Genomic DNA, 22,163 nt, shown 5'->3' with positions numbered 1-22,163 from the left:
AGGAGCTCAGCACCCCTGAGGCAACGAAAGAGGCTGGAGGGGGGGGTGCCATACGACCACGTGCCAGGGATGGGGGTCCTGTCATGAGCAGTGCAGCAAGGCCCAGAGTGATGTGATAGGACTGACCGCACTCTTATAGGTCAAGTCACTCTGGACCCAGAGAGGACAGTGGTTGGAGCGGGCTGCTGAACGGGACGGGGCAGGCAGGAGGTGTGGGCCACGCCCAGACCAGAGCGTGGTGCCGTTAGAGCCCCGTGGCCCCAGGTGCCCCATCTCAGACACCCCAGCTGGTCACTTCCTGCCTGATGGCCCCCTTGTGCCCCAGCACCAGGAGCAGCACTCGGAGGGCCGTAGCGCCCCCTCCAGCGAGCCGCACCTCATCTTCGTGTACGAGGACAGGCAGATCCTCGAGGACGCCGCCGCCCTCATCAGCTACTACGTGAAGCGGCAGCCGGCCATCCAGAAGGAGGACCAGGGCACCATCCACCAGCTGGTGCACCAGTTCGTGCCCAGCCTCTTCTTCTCCCAGCAGCTGGACCTGGGGGCGTCCGAGGACTCCGCCGACGAGGGCCGGGGCAGCCCCCAGGGCCAGAGCGCGGAGCCTGGGGACCGGAAGAAGCCGGCGCCCGGGCCGCAGAGCAGTCCCCCGGAGGAGAAGGGGGCCGCGGGCGAGGCGCCCGCCCCCGAGCAGGCGCCGCAGCGGCACAAGCCCCTGGACGACGTGTACAGCCTCTTCTTCGCCAACAACAACTGGTACTTCTTCCTGCGCCTGCACCAGACCCTGTGCTCCCGGCTGCTCAAGATCTACCGCCAGGCGCAGAAGCAGCTGCTGGAGTATCGGACGGAGAAGGAGAGGGAGAAGGTGCTGTGTGAGGGCCGCCGGGAGAAGGGCAACGACCCCGCCATGGAGCTGCGGCTGAAGCAGCCAAGTAAGCTCCGGGGTCCCCGGGGTGGCACGCGGGTGCCGGCGGTCACCAACAGGGCGGGGTGGGGGTGGGGGGGGGGGCGCCAGGCGGCCAGTCGGACGCGTCCCGGCACCTCGGGCCGGTGTTAGGGAGCCGGTGGCCGGAGGCGAGGGCCCCACGCGTGTCTGGCCCCCGGTGACCGCGGCCCCCGCGCCCCCAGGCGAGGTGGAGCTGGAGGAGTACTACCCCGCCTTCCTGGACATGGTGCGGAGCCTGCTGGAGGGCAGCATCGACCCCACGCAGTACGAGGACACCTTGCGCGAGATGTTCACCATCCACGCCTACGTGGGCTTCACCATGGACAAGCTGGTGCAGAGCATCGCCAGGCAGGTGAGCGGGCGCGGGCAGGCGGCGACGGGGACGGTGCGGCCCCTCCCGGAGAGTCTGCGCGGTCGGCCCCAGGGCAGCAGCACCTCTCCTTTGTAGCTTCAGCGGAGTGGAATTCACGGAACACAAAATGCAGTTCAGTGGCATTCAGTGCGCTCACCGTGTCGTGCGGCCACCGCGTGCCCCTCCCCCGGTCCCTGGCCACCGCCAGTCTGCCTCCTGTCCCTGCGGATCTGCCTGCTCTGGGCGTTTCGCGTAAATGGAATCCCACGCTGTGGCCTTTTGTGTCTGGCTTCTCTCAAACTCCGTATGGTGTTTTCCAGGTTCAGCCACGTTGTGATGTGTGTCATTGCTTCGCTCCCTCGTGTGGCTGCCTCCCGTCGTGTGGATGGACCATACTCGTCCGTCCACGCATCTGGGGGTGGCCACTTTGCTCGTTGCCACCTTTTGGCGATTGTGAACAGTGCTGTGAACACGGGTGTACAAGGATTCGTTTGACTCCTCGGTGACAGATCTTTTTCTTTTGTTTGTTTATTTTTGAGAGAGAGACAGAGCGTGAGGGGGGAGGGACAGAGAGAGAGGGAAACAGAATCCGAAGCAGGCTCCGGGCTCCGAGCTGTCAGCGCAGAGCCCGACATGGGGCTCAAACTCACGGACCGTGAGATCATGACCTGAGCTGAAGTTGGACACTCAACCGACTGAGCCCCCCGGGCGCCCGACAGACCTTTCTTAAAGGTAATTTGGCAACACATAAAGAACCATAGGCCAGGGACACCGGCAGGGGCGGGGGCAGCCAGTTAAGTGTCCCACCCTTGGTATCATGTCAGGTCATGATCTCATGGTTTGTGGGTTTGAACCTGCCTGGGATTCTCTCTCTCCCCCTCTCTCTGCCCCTCTCCTGCTCACTCATCCTCTCTCTCAAAATAAATAAACTCTAAAAAAAATCAGTTAATTTAAAAAAAGAATTGTAGCCCACTTCTGGAGGGAGAATATCGGGGACATGTATTAGCATCGCTTATAAGAGCAAAAGTCACCCAGAGTTGAGTGTCACCAAGAGAGAACAGTCATGCTAATAATATACACAGCAATACCCCAGGTGAGTCAGATGTGGTCTTGGGACGCTAGTCCTGCTCAGTTACACCAGAACAGTTGTCGTTCATCCTGACTTTGTTTCCTATTTATCGAGTAAGGCTGTTTGCTGTAAAGCCGCAGAGAAGCCGAGGAAAGTAGCGTCCCAACTCTCCTGCCCAGATACAGTTGCTAGAAACGGCATTTCCTTTCCCGCCAAAGTAGAACACACACAGAAGCGTGCCCAGATCCCACGCATGCGGCTCAGTGGGTGGTCACGAACAGCCCCAGCGCTGCCTCCTTTCAGCGCCCCCCACCCCCACCCCACCTACAGGCACCCATGCCCCTGGTTTTGAGCTCTGTGTCTGTGTGCATCTGGCCACACCTCGCCAGTGTGATTCTGTGAGATTCCTCGGCCGAGATGCCTGAGCTCCCTTCCGCCTCTGGGAAGGACGGTGGGAATGAGCCCCTGTTTAGACCCTCGAAGTTGCCGTCTGTTCATTTCCACCACTCCCCCCGGCCCGGGGTGGGGCGCAGGCAGGCTTCCCGGGGTGCACTGAGTCCTTCCTGGGGCTCAGGATCGGTGGCCTCTCCACCCTCACGGGCCAAACGGTGGTGACTGTTGTGGCTTATGTTGCATTTCCCTGAAGGTTTGTGGGGTGGGACCTTTGCGTCCCTCTGTGGCCGTGCAGACGTCCTGGCTTGAGGGCCCTGTCTGTGCCGTTTGGCCGTTCTCCGTGGAGCCCACCTTTTCCCCCACTGATGAGTGGGGGGCTTTGTGTCTTCTAGGTGGTTGCTGGGACGCATCACCACAGACACCCGTGCTCTGAGACCCTAACTAACCCTTTTGGTTTTGGCCACCTCCCCGATTCCCTCTGTGTGCCGGGCTGGGTCTTTGTCCTTTCCTGTCTCTCTCTCTCTGGTCGTGACCTCTGTAGACGCGTGTAGAGGAAGCAAGCACCCAGGGCCTGTGCATGGCTCCGGGCGACAGGGATGCCAGGGATGTTACAGGGCTGGGTGCGCATCCCCAGGCTGAGCGTCCCGCCTGCCCCCGGCAGGCCACAGCTCTGGGGACAGTAGCCTTGACTTTAGCACCTAGAGGTTGGACCAAACCAGATACTCTGATTAATGTTTGTTTGTTTAATTATCCTTTCCACAAACGTCTCCTGTGGAACTCCTCTCCATTTTCTTTACCAGCAGCCAACGTTCACTGGGAACTTGTCACGTGACAGGCATCGTGTGAGACTTCCGTGCGTCCACACGGTGTCTTTATTCAACAAAGCAGCACATGGGGAAGACTCCCGAACCCCGAGCCTGTAGCAGCCTGTCCGGACCGCAGCTGGTGCCCTGAGGCCCCGGCTCACCTGCGCGGTCCGACCTGCCGCCCGGCCGCGTCCCTTACCCACCTTCTCCTAAACCTCAAGGTTGCAAGTGTGTTTATAGCGGTTGAAAGAACTAATTGTGTTTATAGCAGAACGCTCAGGGAGACGTGACTTGCCACTGTGGCACCTTTAATTACCATCCCCACGCTGGCACCTTTTCTTCTGTGTTTTTTTTCTGTGTGTTTCTCGTGCCCCGGCAGGGCTCGTGGGTCTGGGCCGGGCTGCCCCTGGCCTTCACGCCCAACCTCGTGCGCTTTGCCGGCGTCCTCTCCGGGTGAGGCGGGGGCTGGGGTTCCAGCCGCACCCCTCCCCGCTCCTGGGGGCACGCGCGCCGGGCACCCACTGGCTCTCCCTCCCTGCCAGCTGCACCACCTCGTGAGTGACGACGTCTGTCTGAAGGTGGTGGAGCTCTACCTGAACGAGAAGAAGCGGGGCGCCGCGGGGGGGAACCTGTCCTCCCGCTGTGTCCGTGCCTCCAGGGAGACCAGCTACCAGTGGAAGGCCGAACGGTGCATGGCTGACGAGAACTGCTTCAAGGTGAGGGGCTCACGCGAGGCCGGGGCCGCGAGGAGGGCACCCGCAGCGGGGGAGGACGGGCCGCGTCGCTGCGGCCCGAGAGCCGGGCTGGGCCTGGGCCCTCACTCGGCCGCCCGCCTGCCTGATCCCACACGCTTCTCCTGTTCGGCCCCTGGAGGCTGGGGAAGGCCGTCACCGATGACCTCGCAGGCCTCGTTCTGGGCTCTTCCGTGGCGTCGGGCTGTTCACCCTCCTTCTTCCCCAGGTCATGTTCCTGCAGCGCACAGGGCAGGTGGTCATGACCATCGAGCTTCTGGACACCGAGGAGGCCCAGACGGAGGACCCCGTGGAGGTCCAGGTAAGAGCCGTGGCCCCGTGCTCTGCGCCTTGTACACGCCGCGGGCCCCTTCACCCCCGCCCCGGGAGCCCTGTGCACACGCTGGCCGAGCACAGGCTGCGGAAGCCCCACCATGCGGCCTGAACGCTGTCCTTGGAAGCCTCGGAGGGGCTGGTCAGCACACGTGCCATCGGGAGCCAGTCCTCCGAAACCCTGCTCCTGGCTCTTCCACCTGCTGCAAATACCGTGGCAGGTCCACCTTGGGCCCGCGGCCCACATGCTCACTCAGACACCGTGGCGTGTGACCCTTCACTCCCAAGCACGAGGGCCGGAGAACTGGATCCCGGTCCCCGACCCCAGGAGAGATCCCCGGGCCCACACTCTGAGCTGCACGTGGTGCCTCCTTCACCAGCACCACGGCTGGCGGGGGCGGGAAGCATCCTCACAGCACCCCGCCCTGCACGCTTCAGGCCTCCCTGCAGGGTGGGGGCTGCACACCCGGCCCCTTCCAGAAGTTGCCTCCAGAAGGCCTGAGTCCGGAGGAGCCTCTGGCTCTCACAGGGTGGGAGCAGATAAAGGGTCACTTGGACACTGCGGGCCGTGCCCACCCCCGACCTGTGGCCCCTGCTCACCCCCTCGCCCTGCTGCTCGTGTCTTGATGTCGTTCCTGCTCCCCAGACCCTCTGTCCTCTGCGTGAGGGCCCCGTTACCCGTGTAAGCTTGCCACATGACGGATACAGCAGGGATGTTACCCAGCAGGGATTTACCCACGTAAGCACGAGATGCCACGAGCGTCTAACTCCTGGCTCTACACGAGTGCTTTGTCCACAGCTGCCGTCTGGCGCTTTCCGTCACGCGTCAGGCTCCCCGGGAGCTGCCATCCTCCTAAAGCTTTGCAGGGCGGGAACGAAGTCCCTGAGCGTCCCGGAGCTCCGGGTGTCCGGTGACAGAGGTCTGTGCCTCCGGTGACACGGGCCCGCCTCCCTCTCCCCGCAGCACCTGGCTCGGTACGTGGAGCAGTACGTGGGGACCGAGGGGGCATCCAGCTCGCCCACCGAGGGCTTCCTCCTGAAGCCCGTGTTCCTGCAGAGGTGAGAGGCCCTCCGGACGCGGTTCCCTCCCGCGGGCCCCGGGCGGCCCCTCCCGCCGCCGTCAGCACCAGGGCCCGACCGGCTTTTACTTTTCACCGCACGGAAGGGTTCGGGGGGTGGCTTTTCGTCGCTTCAGTTTGCCTCTCTCCGACTCCGGGGAGGTCGGGGAGGTCGGCGTCTCCCGACGCCTGCGGGTCGTGAGGGGCTCCCAGCCTGCGCGTCCTCCTCTCACCTCCAGGAACCTCAAGAAGTTCCGCAGGTGGCAGTGTGAGCAGGTGCGCGCCCTGCGCGGCGAGGCCAAGACCTCCTGGAAGCGGCTGGTCGGGGTGGAGAGCGCCTGCAACGTGGACTGCCGCTTCAAGCTCAGCACCCACAAGATGATGTTCATCGTCAACTCCGAGGACTACATGTACCGCCGCGGGACCCTCTGCCGGGCCAAGCAGGTGCCCCGTCCGCCCCCGCCCACGGCCGGGGAACCTGGGGCGCGGCCCGTGGCCGTCCGGGGGGCGCCGGGGCCCCTAAGACCCGGCCCGCGGCTGACCGCCCTCCCCGCCCCCTTGCGCAGGTGCAGCCCCTGGTTCTGCTGCGGCACCACCAGCACTTCGAGGAGTGGCACGGCCGCTGGCTGGAGGACAACGTGACGGTGGAGGCGGCCGGCCTGGTGCAGGACTGGCTGATGGGCGAGGAGGACGAGGACATGGTGCCCTGCAAGACGCTGTGTGAGACGGCGCACGTGCACGGCCTGCCCGTGACCCGCTACCGAGTGCAGTACAGCCGCCGCCCCGCCTCCCCGTGACTCGCTGCGTGGGCGCCGTGACCCGCGGCTTGGCGCGGCCACTCCCTCGGCCCGGGTGTCCCTCGGGGGCACTCTGATGAACGACCTGAGGGGGCCGAGCGTCCCTCAGCCTTGCTGCTACAGGCCACGAGCTCCGGAGAAGGGCGGGGTTGTGCTAGCTCGTGGCCCCGAGCTGCCGTCCCTCTGGCTCCCCTGCTTCCTTTGGGCCCGTTCTGTGCCAAGCCCGAACCCTTCCTGCACCCGAACTCTGGGGGCTCAGTCCCTGCTGGAAGGGGGAAGATCGACACGCCGGCCAGGGAGCAAGTGATTGCGCTGATGCACCTGCTGGACCGCCTTCCATCACACGTGCCAAATCCCCAGGCGGTGGGCGGGGGGAGCACCTCCGGTCCTTTGTCCCTACGGCATCTGGGAGAGTCCGCGACGAACCCTGCCGGGCGTGTGGGGTGGGGGGAGGGAGTCGGCGTTCAGGAGACCCCAGCATCGAAGGAGTTGGGCCTGGGCGGACCTGCTTGAAAAGCACGTCCTTCCTGAATGGTTCTGAGAACTTCTGGAAACTTCCTAAGCTGGGCCATGCCTGCATCTGATAGTTTGGGCACGGGCTCGGCCCAGCTGAGGCTTGGGGTCCTTGGTCACTCTGAGACCAGGAAGAACCCTTTCAGCCCAACCGTTGAGATCCTGCTTTGACGTCAAGGTGCGGAGTGGGCAGGTGGCACCAGAACTGTCTGGAAGAACCCACTCTGGAAAAAATGAGACTCCAGACCCTGTGTTGTCCTGGTGGCCACACTGCGGGCTCTTGAGGGGAGGGGCTCAGCCTGCAACTCCCACCGGGCTCACGTGGCCCCACACCTGGGGTGCGGTCCCGTACCTAGGATGGCCCTTCTAGAAATATATATATGCACACACGTATTTATTCATAAGCTCTCTTAGTGGTTGTAACTTCTGCAGTCAGCCGCGTCCCACCGTTTCTTGGGCAGTAGAGCCCTCCTCGTGGAATTCTGCAGTTGTGTCCTTAACGCTGCCGCCCTGCTTGCGGCCACCTCCGGGAGAGGGTGTGGGCGCGAGGGGCTGAGGCAGCCGTCCTGCAGAGGCGTCCAAGGCCTTCTGTGCCGCGAATGCCGAGCGGTTCGGGCTGGGGACCAGCTCTTTAAAATCCTTGCACCGTGAGGAGCCCTGGCCGGGCTCCCGGCACCATCAGAGTGGGATCAACCAACGGGGGCCCGGAACCGTCTCCTTGCGGCCTCGTTTCTGCCCGGCGGCAGCCCTCACCCCCTAAAACTGCGCTGTGCCAAATCCGCCGTTCTGGGAAGTGGAGATGTGTTTCTAGAAGTTTCTAGAAGTTACCTGTGGAACTCAAGGTTTGCAAAGCCTCTGACTCGGGGCCTGGGCGAGTCCAAGGCCGGTGTGTCTGCCCAGGGTCTCCCAGCCCGTGTTTGCTCGAGTGTGCCAGGCACTTTGTCCACATCCTTGTTTTTTGTAAGAAGGGAACTTTCGGAATTCCTGAACCAGACCCTCTCGGCAGCCATCCTCCCCGGGAGCCCGCGGCCCCTTCCGTGCCTCCGCGTGGGCCTGGGGTGCGGGCCAGACCCCACCGAGCCCCACCCTGCATGCTTCTAGGGAGCGTCTCTTCTGTTTTTGAAGAATTTCTCTTCTGGGGCTTGTACTTCCTTTGCAGCTGTTTTGAATGTAGTTTTCCTTTTCTATTTATTTGCACATTAAAGTTAAATATTAAATATTGACCTAAATCTGTGAGACGCCCTCAGTCATTTCTTGTCAGCAAACCCGCAGGGGGCGTCTGCACCTGCGCTCCAGTGGTTCCCAAACACCAAGTGCGGAACCCTCCCCGACACCGCCTCCGCAGGAGGGTCCTGATGCCCCCCCCCCCTTCCCGTGGGTGTCTCCCCACCCTGAGTTTTCTGGAACGGTCGTTCCCAACTCAGTTTTCGTAGTCAGTAGAAAGGAGAGGTGTTGCCTTCAGCGTGGTGCGGGGGAAACCTAATTTAAAGACAGTGGTGTTCGCGCTGAGCTTCCTCCACCCGCCCGGCGAGCCAGCGAGGGGTGTTTCCCCTCCCCTCCCCCTCAGTGCCCACCGCCAGGCCTCACCTCCCAGTTCCGAGCTAAGTCCGCGCTGCCCACATGACCAGTCCTCTCCCAGGTGGTGTCCCCAGCCTCCCCGAGTGGCCGTCGGTACCTTCCAGGGGCCCCCTCTGCCCATGGGTACCCCCCACACACATCAACGCCCCTGGTGCTGCACGACTCCCCCTCCAGAGAGCCAGGGCTCCCGGGGAGTTGGGTGAGCGAGGCTTGTTACTGTCCCAGATTCCTCCTGCCTCAATCCGGGGATCCAGGGCCCTCTGTGCCCACAGACCGGCCATCCGGTCAGACGCTCTGGGAGGGGCGTCCTGACGGGGGGGGGAGGGGGGGAGGTCCTGGGGTGCAAGCCGTGGCAGCTTCCAGGCCGGACACCCGGCCCCAGGAGTGGGAGGGGCCTCTGGCTGTGATCAGGCTCCCGAAGGAGAAACAGGAGAGGGTCTTCTGCTGGCCCCGTTGGGAAGGGGGCACGACCCGTGCCGGTGTGGACAGACCTGACCCTGTGGACACCTACCTAGCCTGCAGCCCGGTGGGGCCCTGGGCACAGAACCAGCCCACCGTGCCCGGACTCCTCACCCACGGAAGGACCCATTATTCCAAGCCACTGTGTCCACAGCAGCTGGTTATGCCACAGTCAGGAACAACCAGCCCTGTGTCCTAACCACCCTGCACCCCCCTCCCTAAATCCTTCACGTCTGGGGAGTGCTCGTAGGCTGCCCTCCCTTCCCCAGAATCGTGGAGGGAGCAGTGGTGGAGGGAAGCAGGCATGTGATGCTTGGGGGGGGTGGGGGCGGGGGCCCAGTGGGGCCTCGTGAACATTTCTTCTCTTATTCTGTCATTAATGAGGTGTTTGTCTCACTGGCTATTTTGCAAGGTCTAAGCAGCACTCTACCCCTGATGTCCTGGTCGAGAAGGAGGCCGATTGTTCTGAAAAGCAAGTTGCTTTTCAGGTGGGCACCCACCTGCCTCCAAAGCACAGCATAAATCACAATCTGCACGAAGATGGTACCCCGAGAAGCGTTGTATTGGGAGGACCCGAGGCATCTCTTAACTGGTCAGGAGATGCACTGACCTCCAGCTTCCACTAGAGACCGTGAGCCCGGCCAGGACAGGCTCTGGGGGCTCCTGGGGGTCCAGGCGGGGCTGGAAGCTGAAGAAATCCAGGACCAGCTGCCGACTCGGATCTGACTGCTTTTTTCCCCCCACCATTTTATAATTTTTTTTTTCAACGTTTATTTTTGGGACAGAGAGAGACAGAGCATGAACGGGGGAGGGGCAGAGAGAGAGGGAGACACAGAATCAGAAACAGGCTCCAGGCTCTGAGCCATCAGCCCACAGCCCGACGCGGGGCTCGAACTCACGGACCGCGAGATCATGACCTGGCTGAAGTCGGATGCTTAACTGACTGCGCCACCCAGGCGCCCCTCCCCACACCATTTTAAACCAGTTTTTCATTGTATTAAAATACGCACAAAAGTTAGCCATGGTACGTGTCCAGCTGAGGGGCTTTGGGCCACCAGCCCCACCACCCATCTCCAGGACCCTTCGTCTTCCAAAATGGAACTCTGTCCCCATTAACCACTGGCTCCCCGTCCTCCTCCCCCAGCCCCTGGCACTCACCCTCCTACTTCCTGTCTCTATGAATCTGACCACTCGAGGGACCTCCTATCAGTGGGATCACGCAGTATTTATGCTTTCGTGCCTGGCTTATCTCACTCGGCATGACAGTGTCCTTGAGGTCCACCCCCATGGTAGCGTAGCTTGGGTCAGATTTTCCTTCCTTTTTCAAGCTGCTATTCCGCCTTTTTAAAAACGTTTTTTCGCTGTCAGCGCTGAGCCCGCTTCAGATCCTCTGTCCCCCCCCCCGCTTTCTCTGCCCCTCCCCCACTCGTGCACACCCTCAAAAATGAACATTGTTCAAAAATGTTTTTATGGAAAGGGACAGAGGATAGAGAAGATTCCAACGGTACAAAAAAGCACAAGGGGGAAAGTCGGCACCCAAATCCTTCTCCCCAAAGGCAGCTGCCCCCAGCCCCGCCCCCCAACCCCACCCAGAAAGTGCCTCGCTGTGGTAGGTGGCCCTGCACCTTCTGTGTCGGGGGGTGGGGGGGTCTGCCCCCTTCTGCTGGCACCGGGTTTTTCCTGTGATGGGCGATGGGCCTCCCCGCCTCCGAGCTGCTGGAAATACCCTGTAAGGCCACTCACTTCCTGCACGTGTGTGCCTGCCTTCAATGTCCAGACACAGTCAAACCTCCCCCCTTGGGGGCTCGGCCCTGCCCCAGAGTTGCCCAGCTGCCAGCCCCCAGCCTCCCCCCATACGGGCTCGCTGCTCTGCTCCTGCAGGGCCACTGGGGGTCCTCATCCAGGTTTCCCTGCGCCCTGAGAGTGACACGGGTCATGAGTTGCCAAGAGACGTAGGCATGGGGCTGAATTTGTCACTGGTACCGGTGGGAAAAGCTTGGAAATGGAAGAGACTCCTGGCTGAGACCCTGTCCCAGGGGGAACTCTTCAGGCCTCGGTCCCCCACCCCCCCACCCCGGGCTGAGGGCAGGGACCTCAGCATCTCACCCTCAGCTGCACTGACTCTGTCCAGGACTGCTCAGTCACTTCCTGGTTGGTCCCTGCGACCTCAAGTGTGTGGCTAGATTAAGGCTCGCCACACCAGAACGCGGCCACGTCGCACTCCTTCTCCCGGTCCTAGTTTGTTTCGTCTCCCTTGACCCCCACCGCCCCTCAGGGTCCCCCTGCTCTCAGACCGCACCCCCCTGCCGCCACCGTGGCCCGACCCTGACCGCACAGGTCAAGAACCCCCAGTGCGGAGCTCCCCAGGGCACGATGGTCGAGGCCTCTCCCTAGAGGGACATCTGGGGGGGGGTTGTGTGTAGAAGAGAGGACTACCCTCCCCTCTGAGCCCCTCTGAGTGTCTTCATCTGCACAGTGGGCCCCATCTCAGTGCAGGGACCTGGAGGGGCCAGAGCGGGGTGGGGGTGGCTGGGGGGGCCCTGTCTCCTGGGCCGGCCCGGCCACCACTCTCAGGCTCAGATATGGCCACGACCATCCTCAGGGGCCCCGGGCTGGAGGTGGAGCCAGGACTGGAGCAGAAGGGGCTTCGAGAGCCAGGGATGGGCACCTCCCAGAAGCAGGCACCCCAGGGTAGCACGTGGTCAGCATCGTGGGTCCAGGCTGAGGACCAAGACCCCCTCAGACACCCTCAGCAGACCCCAGACTCACAAGAGTGTCTTCCCCTCTCCGCACCTCACTTGGTGCCCGCCCGCCCAGGGGACAGTGCAGGGGTGTGAGTGAGGCAGCACCAGGCAGGACAGCCCCCACCGAGGACCTGGGGTGCTTGGAGGAGAGGAGAATCACTCACCTGCTCCGACCTCTGACCTGGGGAGGCAGGGCTCTGGGCCAGCCAGCCACAGACAGGAGGTGAGGGGTGGGGGGGGCTTCGGGAAGGGCCAAGAGCCCTCAACTGGGGATGCGACCCAGAGGGCCGTCGTGGGAATGGTGGCTGCAGATGTGACTAGACGGCGGGAAGCGGCCACTTGGCCCACAGAGGCTTTCTGGGCCCAACGGGTGCTGAGGGGGGCGGGGACTGCAGCCTGGAGCTTCCTCCCCCGTCCCGCCAGCCCGGCACCTGGGCCCCATGGGGCACCTGTGCGTCACTGAGTGACCCCGGCCACCGGGACTCCTCGGGCCACACCGGGAGCCTGCCATGGGCTTGTGGGGGCAGGGGCTGGTTTATCTCACCAGGCCCTGTCCACTCCTCCACTGGCACTCAGGAAGCTGGGGGTGGGGGTCCAGCCGGGCAGGAAGCCCGAGCTCAGCCGGCCGCAGCCCAGAGCAGCCGGTGTCGTCTCGGAGCATGTGCCTACTTCTGCTGCTGTGGCCCCTGGTGCTGGGGTTCAGCCTGGAAGATGGCACTCAGACCCACCTCACTTACGACGAGTTGGGGAGCACGGGGGGAGGTGATGGTGAGTGACCGTGGGCCCCGTCTTGGGACCGGGGGCAGGCCTAGAGTCGATGAGGGGGAAATAGGTGGCAGCGGGGGGGGGGGGGGTGGAGAGGGGTCTCCAGCCCAGCCCTGGGCCCACACAGGGCCAAGGGCGTCTGTGTCCAGCTCTGACCCACCGAGCTGGGGGCTCCCGAGAGCCGGGGCCTGGACTCCGGCCCCCTCGGGAGCCGCACCACCGGCCGGGCGGTGGGGAGTGGGGGTGGCGGTTAGACTCTCAACGCCTCTCATCCCCTTCCCCCCGCAGCCGACACACCAGGGCCCCCGACCGGGTCCCGGGAGGGGACCCCTCTCCCGCCCAAACTGCGCAGCTTCCCCGGCCGGCCCTGGGCCAACAGCAGCGACGAGGTGGAGGTCTCGGACGGCTCTCGGGCGCTGCTGCTGGGCTGGGTGCCCACGAGGCTGGTGCCCGCGCTCTACGGGCTGACTCTGCTGGTCGGGCTCCCCGCCAACGGCCTGGCGCTGTGGGTGCTGGCCACACGGGTGCCGCGGCTGCCCTCCACCGTGCTGCTGATGAACCTGGCGGTCGCCGACCTCCTGCTGGCCTTCACGCTGCCCCTGCGCGTCGCCTACCACCTGCGGGACCAGCACTGGCCCTTCGGCGAGGCCGCCTGCCGCCTGAGCACGGCCGGGCTGTACGGCCACATGTACGGCTCCGTGCTCCTGCTGGCCGCCATCAGCCTGGACCGCTACCTTGGCGTGGTGCACCCGCTCCGGGCCCTCACCCTGCGGGGCTGGCGCCTGGCCACCGGGCTCTGCGCCGTGGCCTGGCTGGCGGCCTTCGCCATGGCGCTGCCCCTGGCGCTGCAGCGGCAGACCTTCCGCCTGCCGCACTCGGACCGCGTGCTGTGCCACGACGTGCTGCCCGTGGGCGCTCAGGCCTCCTACTGGCGGCCCGTCTTCATCTGCCTGGCCGTGCTCGGCTGCTTCCTGCCCGTGCTGGCCATGCTGCTGAGCTACGGGGCCACGCTGTGCACGCTGGCGGCCGGCGGCCGGCGCTACAGGCCCGCGCGGAGGCTGACGGCGCTGGTGCTGGCCTCGGCCGTGGCCTTCTTCGTGCCCAGCAACGCGCTGCTGCTGTTGCACTACTCGGACCCCGGCCCGGACGCCTGGGGGAACCTGTATGCCGCCTACGTGCCCAGCCTGGCGCTCAGCACCCTCAACAGCTGCGTGGACCCCTTCGTCTACTACTACGTGTCTGCCGAGTTCAGGGACAAGGTGCGGGAGGGGCTGCTGTGCTGGGCTCCAGGCGCCTCGACGGCCTCCAGGGAGGGGGGCACCCCGGGCACTGGCACCCGGTCCACCTCGCTCGTGTGATGGCCCCTTGGAAGGTGGGTCAGATGGAGGGAGGGCGGCACGGGGTCGAACCGGGGCCCCTCCCGGTTGACAGGCACCGGGAACCTCTGAAGGTGAGCTTGTTTGGAAATAGTCATCTGGTGGGCCTGGTGTCCTTGCAAGAAGGGGACGGGGTGGGGGGGGGTGCCTGGGTGGCTCAGTCGGCTGAGCGGCCAACTCGATTTTGGCTCAGGTCATGATCCCCGAGTCACGGGATGGAGCCCTGCGTCAGGCTCTACACTGAGAGTGCAGCCTGCTCAAGATTCTCTTTCTCTCTCTCTCCCTCTGCCCTTCTTCCCCACTCGCACTTGCTCTCTCTCAAATAAATCAAAATAAAAAATGAAAATAAATAGAAGAGGGAAAAGATACACACAGGGAAGAAGGCCATACAACCACAAGGACAGACACTGGGGGTACGTAGCCACAGCCAAGGAGCCCCACGACCGACAGAGGCCACAGAGGCCGGGACAGCAGCCTGAGTCACTCTCTCGTGGAGCCCCCAAAAGAAGCCAACCCTGGCCACGCCCGCATCTCAAACTTCTGGCCTCCGGAACCGTCAGAGAATAAAGTTCTACCGTTTTAAGTCACCTGTTTTGTGGTATTTGGCTACAGCAACCCCAGGAAACGAATACAGGGGTTTAATGAATATTCCCAGGCCCAGCCAGCCCCCCCCCCGACCTTGTCCAAGGTGGGGCCGAGGAGGCAAGGCCAATGCTGTCCTGCACCTGCTGCGGGACACCCCCCCCCCCCCCCCCCCCCGCCGCCAGGAGGCTGGTGGGCCATCCTCCTTCCTAAAAGCCCCGGATCGAGCTCTGGCATGGGCTCCAGGGTTTGGGGCTGCGGTCTCCTGAATAATCACCGTGGAGGCCCCCATTCCACTCCTCAGGATCCACAGGACCCAAGTCTCCTACTGTCGCTGCCAGATGGCGCCCCTTCCCTTTACCCCAAGGCACCCCTTCTTGATGCTAATGTCCTCCACGACTCCAGGATCAGATGCGCAGGTCACTGGAAGGTGGATAGTGTGGGCCTGGGGGGTGAGGGCTGTAGCCCTGTGACCCCCCCACCCCCAGCTGTTTGCCCCGGGCCTGAGCCGTTCTGAACAGACTTAGAGGAGGGCACCACATGGGGAAGGACGGCCATTGCCTCCCAGAGAGCACCACGGGGCACTGCGTCTGGGGGTAAGCAAGCTCCCCAAGGCAGAGGGAAGTGGGGGCCAAACCGGGGCTCCCCACCGGGGCCCATATTGTCTCTGGTCTGGGGAAGAATGAGCCAGAGGGCAGGCAGCCCCAGGACACATTCACGTGCACAGGACCTGGGGAAGTGTAAGATTAGTGAAGCACATCCACGTCAATAGCCTGGTTGATGACGTAGGAGTTTTCCAATTATGTTGCCGCTGAGGAAGGGTACCTGGGACCTCTCTACACTGGTAGAATGTCTTAGAAATGCACAGGAATCTACCATTAGGTTGGGGGGCAGGCGTCTGAAACGTTCCTCGCCCATCCTGCTCTGAAAGGCTGGGCCCGTCGACTAGGGAACTAGGGAGCTGGGGCTCCAGTCCTCAGTGCTGCCCCCCGGAGGCCAAAGCCTGTGACTCTGGAAATGAGCTTTTATTACACCAGCTGCCTCCACCGGGAAAGGGGCCCAGGGCCCAGGAACCGTCCCTTGTAGGCTGGGAGTGGGAGGAACGGGCAGGGGAAGTGGCCGGTACTGCAAGACGGGGACCCACTGGCCAGGCAGCACCCTCAGGGCCTCTGTGCTGTCCCTGGTGGGGGTCAGAGATGAGCAGCGTGGGTTGAAATAAATACCACCGCAAGGGGGTGGGGAGACAGTGCGCAGGAGGAAACAGAGACAAGGCATCCCCTGCGGGTTACAAAGAGGAATCTGATGATAGTTGGGAGGGTCCCGCAGGGAAGGCAGGTCTGGTCGTGGAGCTGGGAGAGGGCAGTCCCCACGATCAGGAGTCCGGGGGTGGGGGGAGTAGGCGGTGGTGAGGCCCCGAGATGAGAAGTCGACCTAACCCTGGAGGCAGGAAGCTGAAGGTGCCTGGGTCAGAGCCATTGGCTTGCCCTCAGGGCTGGCAGGCCGTCAAGACGGAACATTCAGGGACCCCTGGGGTGAGACAGGGGGTGTGTGTGTGGACTGTAACAGTTATGGGACCATTTGGGGTCTAGGTCCAGGGGCTCAGCGGCCCAGGTGCCCCAAAGGGGGCCACAGCTTTGCGATTTCGGAGAAAGGCGGACTGTTTCACTTCGAAGTTGGTGATGAGGAGATGGGTGTTTTTTGTGTCCCTGATTTGGGCTAAATGTCATCGTGTCTCCTCCGACACAGGCCTTTGGCCACAGGTCCTTCCGAGGAGCGTCTCCTCTGGGGGAGCGTGAGCTGCTCTGGCCTGAGGAGGGGGGGGTGCCCAGCCCCAGGTGCAGCTGAGGAGGTGGGGGGATCGAGGCCGACCCTCCGGTTGAGGGAGGGCTGGGGGGAGGCCCGTCATCCATGGAGGCAGGTCTCTGTGTTCTGTTTATCAGGTTCATTCGGAGGCTGGGGTCACCTGGGGTGGGGTCCGCCAGCCCACCAGAGAGTCACGGGAGCTCTCCCATCAGTGGCCCCCTTCCAGCGACCGGACAGTGATAGCACGCAGCCAGATCAAGTCCTCCTGCTCAGAGCGTCAGGAAGAGAAGCCACTCTGACTGAAGAGAGAAAAAGAGAAAGACATCGTGGGCTGCCAGGTCCCCTTGGCGGAACCTGCCTCCACGTCACGGCTCAGCCTGGCCGCTTCTGCCCACTGGGGCAGGTGCATCGTCCCTAGAGAGGGGTTGGGAGGCCCTTGGTCTGGCCCGGCCCCTCAGGACCCTGTCCACCCCCACCGGGTCACGGTGATGGGACAGGTTGTTCACTCCCGCTACACGCAGCAGCGTGGGCGGATGGCAAGGGAACTCTGCTGAGTGAGAAAAGCCAACCTCAACAGGATTCCATTTACACAGCATCCCCGAAACGACAGACTACAGACAGGGGCCAGGTGGGCGCCACTATGAAAGGGAAGCTGCTCTGTATCGACTATGGGGGTGATGACACAAACGTATGTGCGGGGAAATAGCACAGGCTCAATTGCCAAAGCGGTGACTTATGAACACAGGAGGTATGGACGTCAGTCTCCTGGTATGACACTGTCTTCAGACTCATCTGCCGGATGTCACCGCAGGCGGGACTGGGTGAAGGGCACCTGAGAGGTCTCTGTGTTATCTCTGACAACCGCGTGGGAAACTAGGATTACCTCAAATTTAGAAGTTTAATAACTACCTCCCCCTCCCACCCCCCACCCCCGCCCGAACCAAAGAAAAACAAGAGCCAACCTCTGGGCGGGCACTGGAGACAGCTAGCAGATACAGGAGGGAGGGGTGGGCAATGCTTGGGAGAGTTTAAAGCCGGGCACAGGACAACTACAACATGAGGGGCGGGTGAGGATCACACATGGACAGAAATGGCTTCAAAGTTGCTAGGTTTTTGGTGAAGCAGTCCGGAACTCTCACCAAGTAAACCGAAAAGTTCAAGGATGCATATTGTAATCCCCGGAGCTACGAGTAAAAAGTAATGCTAGGGGCGCCTAGGAGGCTCAATCGGTTAAGCGTCCGACTTCGGCTCAGGTCACGATCTCGCGGTTTGTGAGTTCAAGCCCCACGTCGGGCTCTGTGCTGATGGCTCACAGCCTGGAGCCTGCTTGGATTTCTGTGTCTCCCTCTCTGCCCCTCCCCGCTCACGGCTCTGTCCTCTCTCTGTCTCTCAAAAATAAACATTAAAAAAACAAACTTAAGGATGTATTATAATTCCTGAAGCTACGAGTAAAAAGTGATGCTGGGGTGCCTGGTTAAGCACCTCAGTCGGTTAAGCGTCTGAACCTGGATTTCGGCTCAGGTCACGATCTCACCGTTTGTGAGTTCGAGCTCTGCATCGGGCTCTGCACTGTGTCACCATGGAGCCTTTCTCCCCCTCTCTCTGCCCCTACCCCACGTTCTCTCTCTCTCTCCCTCTCAAAAATAAACAAAAAAGATTTAAAAAAAAAGAATGCTAAAATAGGAAGAGTGGAATCCAAATGGAAGCCTCCAAAAATATTCAGTAAACCCAAAGGGAGGCACATGGAGAACAAAACAGAACACGTATTGAAACACCAGCCATAAAACCCCAGCAGCCCTATCAACGATTGTATTAAATGCACTCGGACTAAGCCCCAGGGCCTGGTGTGGGATGACGCTCCCCACCCCCACCCTGAGCCTCCCAGACTTTGGTGGGTGCCCAAGGCCAAGGATTCCCACTGGGTTTGCTGAGTGGGAGTGGAAACCAGCCTGTGCCACTGATGTATAGTGGAGAGACCCGGGGCTCAGGCAGACACAGCCTCAGGCCTGACGGTGCTCAGCAACCCCTGGGAGCTGGCACATAGCTGAGCCGATAAAATCAACCTGTGGCTTACACCTCTGGAGCCTGCTGTTAACTTAGAACCAAAAGATTCGCCTCCTCCAGGAAGTCTGCCCAGCGCCCCTTCCCAGCCTCACCCACTTCCTCCTCCCTTCCCTGGAGTGAGGAAGATTCTCTGACCAAAGTCTTTTTCAGCTGGGCCTCAACTTCTGGGCTTCTGTGTTCATCTCAGCACTGTCCAATTGTGGCAAGAACCCTGCTACTTAGCTTAAGCTGGAATCCTCCCCCGCCCCCCCCCCATATCTGATCACTCTCGGTATCTAATGGGCCCCTTCCTCCCCATCACCCCTGGGGCGCAGTCTGATACCCTGGCCTGCCTTCAGCGGAAATACTGTTAGGTGGGTCCCGCCAGAATCCCCCCTTCATCCCGATGTTTCCTGTTCGTAATTCTCCGTCCACTGCCCCCCATCCTGGTCCTTGGCTACAAACCCCCACTTTTTCTTGTAGAGCTGGGTCCGGTCTTCCTCTCCACTGCAAGACCCCACTGCATGGTCCCACTACCTATCTCGTATTCAAGTTCTCTCCCTTGAATAAAGTCTTCCTTCCCATCTTTAACAAGCATCGTGAATAATTTCTTTCTTTAACAGAGAGTCCCAGTGGGCCTCATGGACAGGCCTGTCCTGGGGTCCAGTCCTTGGGAGGACTCAGCCTCACCAGGCTCATACAAGCTGTTCCCTGATGTGTGTTGGGTAGACTGTGGGGAGAGGGGTCAGGAGAGAACGGATCCCCCATTTCGTTCCTGGAAACCTGCAGGCGGACCCCTCGATGAGTCACTCTCCTTCCCGCTAGGTCCAGGGCAAGTGAGGGGAGGGAATTGGGGGGGTCCAGCTCTCACCTGTCCTCCGCCTCCCCCTCCAAGTCTATCACTTCATGGCCATGAGCAGCTGCCACACGCCCAGCGTCCAGGGGGGCTGGGTCATAGTCGTAACTGTATGATGCAGAGGCTGGTGTCAGCTGCTCTGAAAGGAAGGGGCACTCAGTCAGTAGGAAGGCACTGGAGGGGGGGAGGGGTCTGGATGACAGCCCAGAGGGACCTTGCAGAAGAGAGATATGGGCCAGAAGGAGGTGGGAGGTCACAAGGGTGGGGGAAGAGGACACAGAGATCACAGATGGGTAGATGCAGAAAGGCGCAAGCTTCGGGTGGGAGTGAGGACAGACTCAGCAAGATTGAGGAGACCCAGAAACCCAGATACACGGAACCAGAGGCGGGGGGGCGGGGAGGACACAACGCCTGAGGAACAGAGGGTGATGGTCTCGAGTCCAAAGACAGAGAGACAGAGACTGGAGAGATGCAGGGGCCACCGTTGTGGGGAAAGCTGTGGGCATCAGGGACAGAGAATCCAGGACTGTGAGATTCAGGAAGCAGCGGTGGGAGGAAGGGAAGAAGAAAGGAAGGAAGAGGAAAGAGTGATGCTAGAAGGGGTGGGGGGAGTGGGGAGGTGGTGATGGGTAGGAGGAGGTGATGGAGAGGAGGGAGAGGTAATGAAAAAGATAGGGTGATGCACTATTTATATGCAGGGAGAGGTGGGGTCCCACAGGCTGGATCCAGAGTAGGTCCTCACCGAGGACACAGTGGCCAGGGGGCGCGGGCTCCAATCTCGCGCGGCCTAGGCAGGCGGCCTCCTGCAGGTGGCAGGCGCTGGTGTAGACGATGCCATCAGAGCCGCAGACAGGGTCCCCGCGGGCGGTACAGTCGCGGGGGCAGCCACAGCGCGTAATCTTCGCCCCCTCCTCTGGGGCGGCCGCAGGACCCCGCTCGCCTGGGGACCAGCCTGGGGACGAGGCGAAGTCGGCAGGGACTGGGGGACCCCAATCCCCATCTGGTCTGCGCTTCCCACCGGGCCTGGAGTGAGGGAAAAGTCCCCGGGGGCAGGGACTACCTTCCACTGGGTGGGGACTGGGGCCCGACAGTTACTGGGAGTCCCTGAGCCCTGACTTGGTAGAATTTCATTCAAGTGTTTGCTTACTACTTACGAAAACAAAATTTTATCAACGAAAGCAATCTAAACCCATTTCAAGATGCTTGAAAAATAAAGAAAAAGGCCCTGAAGGACCCCTCCCAGCCCCGCCCAACACTTTGCTGCGGCCACTCTCTGAGTTCATGGCCAAGGCCCTGCAGTCGCTACGCCTCTATTTCGTGGAGGAAGAGAGGTACGGGTTCTGCTTTGGGCGCCCTCCCTCCCCGCTCGGCCCCGCCCCTTTCCGCTGCCCGCCCACACCCCGTTCGGCCCCGCCCCTTCCCGCCTTCACCAGCACCCCGCTCGGCCCCGCCCCTCCTCGCTGCCCACCGACTTTCTGCTCGGCCCCGCCCCCACAATGTTCACCCTTGACCTTGCCCTCTTCTCCTGCCTTTACCAAGCGGTCCCTCTCTGCCTGGAGACCCCCTTCCCCGCTCCGATCTGAGCTCCAAAAGGACGGTCGGGGTGGCAGTGGCCCCGCGCACTCACCGGGGCCCTGAGCCGGGGCGCGCTCCACCTCATTGCACGCGGGCCCTGCGCACAGCTCCTGGGCAAGTGGACTGCGCACGCTGACATTGTAGAAGCGCGTGGCTTCAAAGGCTGCGGGACGCGGGAGGCAAGAGTGACGAAATGACGGGTGACAAGGCGAGGAACTGAGCTGGGGACGCGGGCGGGCGCGGGCCTACCAGGCTCGTAGTAGTCGTACACAGAGACAGGCAGCGCGGACGTCCTGCCCACTACATGTTCACGGAGCGCCCGGAACCGCACGCAGGTCAGGCACCGGCTGGGGATCTGCGGGGTTAGCGGACGGGCTCAGGCCGGGCTGGGGCCACTAGGCCCAGGGATGAGCTAGGGCCCCTAGGCTCTGCTCTGCCTCAAAGCATGCGCCCAGAACTGGCCGATTTGTGGGGGGGGGGGGGGGGGGGGGGGGGGGGGGATACCCAGCGGGGTGTGTGAAACACAGGAACCTGATTCCACTCAATTCTCTGGGTCCTTCCATCCTACCTGGAAAAACCTCTCTGCCGGTCTTTCACTCTCCCCTCCCCTAGCCCCTGGCATCCGCTAATCCGCTTTTTGTCTCTATGGATTCACCTGTTCTGGACATTTCATGTGCATGAGATCATACACTACGAAGCCTTTTCGTGTCTGGCTTCTTTCATCCAGTATGTTTTCCAGGTTCATCCACATGCACCCGTGCTTCATTCCTTTTTTTTGCCTGAATACCGTTCCACATCCCTCCCAACTTTTCCCACCAACGTGAGCTGAGCTGGCTGGGGCACAAGGCCACCAGCTGTGCCAGCTCTGCCTGGATTTATTATTGCCCTCGTTTCTTTCTCATGATAGGAGATGGCTGCAGGAACCACACTGGGCCAGGACAGCTCTGCCCTCACTAATTGGGGTGCGGTCGGTGCCTCCACCCCTGCCCCGCCCCCACCCCACTGCCGGTACCTCATCAAAGTAGAAGAGGACTCTGCGTCCAGCCACCTCGTACCTCTTCAGCGTGAAATGCTTGTCAGAGAGCAGCTGGCGAGGAAGCCAGAGGTCAGGGTCCACCCAGCCCCTGTCCCCAGTGCTTGCTTCCTCCCCGGTCTTCGTGGGGCCTACGCTGGTCAGTGGGAGGTGGGCCAGTTCCGGAAGGAAGCCGAAGCCCCAGAGGCTGGAGGCTTGCCTATGGTTGTCCAGCAAGTCGCCATGGACCGGGCCCAGGGGATGGAGGTCAGTGTGACCCCTGAACCCAGGAGAAGGTACCCCGAGCTCCCGCCTTCCCTCCCCTTCCTGCAGCCTCCCTTGATCCAGCCCCAACCCAAGGCAACCCGAGGTGCC

At 62.1% G+C, this 22,163-nt stretch overlaps 3 protein-coding genes across 7 annotated transcripts in view; 2 read left to right on the top strand and 1 right to left on the bottom strand.

Annotated features, from left to right (window-relative positions):
• SIN3B (SIN3 transcription regulator family member B) overlaps positions 1-8,227 on the top strand; it is a 37,740-nt gene extending 29,513 nt beyond the window's left edge. For 2 of the 4 annotated variants that reach the window (XM_086698717.1, XM_086698716.1), the window contains 7 exons: positions 326-929; positions 1,126-1,295; positions 4,106-4,279; positions 4,524-4,616; positions 5,592-5,686; positions 5,925-6,129; positions 6,252-8,227. In XM_086698717.1, the coding sequence (XP_086554843.1) occupies positions 326-929; positions 1,126-1,295; positions 4,106-4,279; positions 4,524-4,616; positions 5,592-5,686; positions 5,925-6,129; positions 6,252-6,482 (1,572 nt within the window). In that variant the 3' untranslated portion in view covers positions 6,483-8,227. Of the gene's footprint in view, positions 1-325; positions 930-1,125; positions 1,296-1,615; positions 4,280-4,523; positions 4,617-5,591; positions 5,687-5,924; positions 6,130-6,251 lie in introns of those variants that run through there. The other 2 variants (XR_015248476.1, XM_086698718.1) reach the window with 2 other exon arrangements.
• Positions 8,228-12,430: 4,203 nt separating this feature from the next.
• Positions 12,431-14,504, top strand: F2RL3 (F2R like thrombin or trypsin receptor 3). The gene is made up of 2 exons (XM_086698713.1): positions 12,431-12,544; positions 12,830-14,504. The coding sequence occupies exons 1-2, from the start codon at positions 12,436-12,438 to the stop codon at positions 13,897-13,899; spliced, it is 1,179 nt and encodes a 392-aa protein (XP_086554839.1). The 5' UTR covers positions 12,431-12,435; the 3' UTR covers positions 13,900-14,504.
• A 1,005-nt stretch (positions 14,505-15,509) lies between these two features.
• The window catches only part of CPAMD8 (C3 and PZP like alpha-2-macroglobulin domain containing 8), an 81,630-nt gene continuing 74,976 nt past the window's right edge, over positions 15,510-22,163 (bottom strand). For both annotated transcript variants that reach the window (XM_086698715.1, XM_086698714.1), the window contains exons 37-42: positions 21,789-21,863; positions 21,026-21,131; positions 20,829-20,939; positions 19,944-20,153; positions 19,217-19,340; positions 15,510-16,601 (exon numbers count right to left, since the gene is read on the bottom strand). In XM_086698715.1, the coding sequence (XP_086554841.1) occupies positions 16,580-16,601; positions 19,217-19,340; positions 19,944-20,153; positions 20,829-20,939; positions 21,026-21,131; positions 21,789-21,863 (648 nt within the window). In that variant the 3' untranslated portion in view covers positions 15,510-16,579. The remainder of the gene's footprint in view (positions 16,602-19,216; positions 19,341-19,943; positions 20,154-20,828; positions 20,940-21,025; positions 21,132-21,788; positions 21,864-22,163) is intronic.

This window comes from Puma concolor, chromosome A2, assembly GCF_028749965.1.
Source record: "Puma concolor isolate L17-30 chromosome A2, mPumCon1.1.hap2, whole genome shotgun sequence".
Lineage (NCBI taxonomy): Eukaryota > Metazoa > Chordata > Mammalia > Carnivora > Felidae > Puma > Puma concolor.
This window is presented reverse-complemented; position numbering and strand designations above follow the sequence as displayed.

Bases quoted from the DNA above. Each gene is read 5' to 3' on its own strand.
- F2RL3 (XM_086698713.1), top strand. From the start codon at position 12,436: ATGTGCCTACTTCTGCTGCTGTGGCCCCTGGTGCTGGGGTTCAGCCTG. The intron at 12,545-12,829 runs GTGAGTGACCGT...TTCCCCCCGCAG, and splicing joins GAGCACGGGGGGAGGTGATG to CCGACACACCAGGGCCCCCG.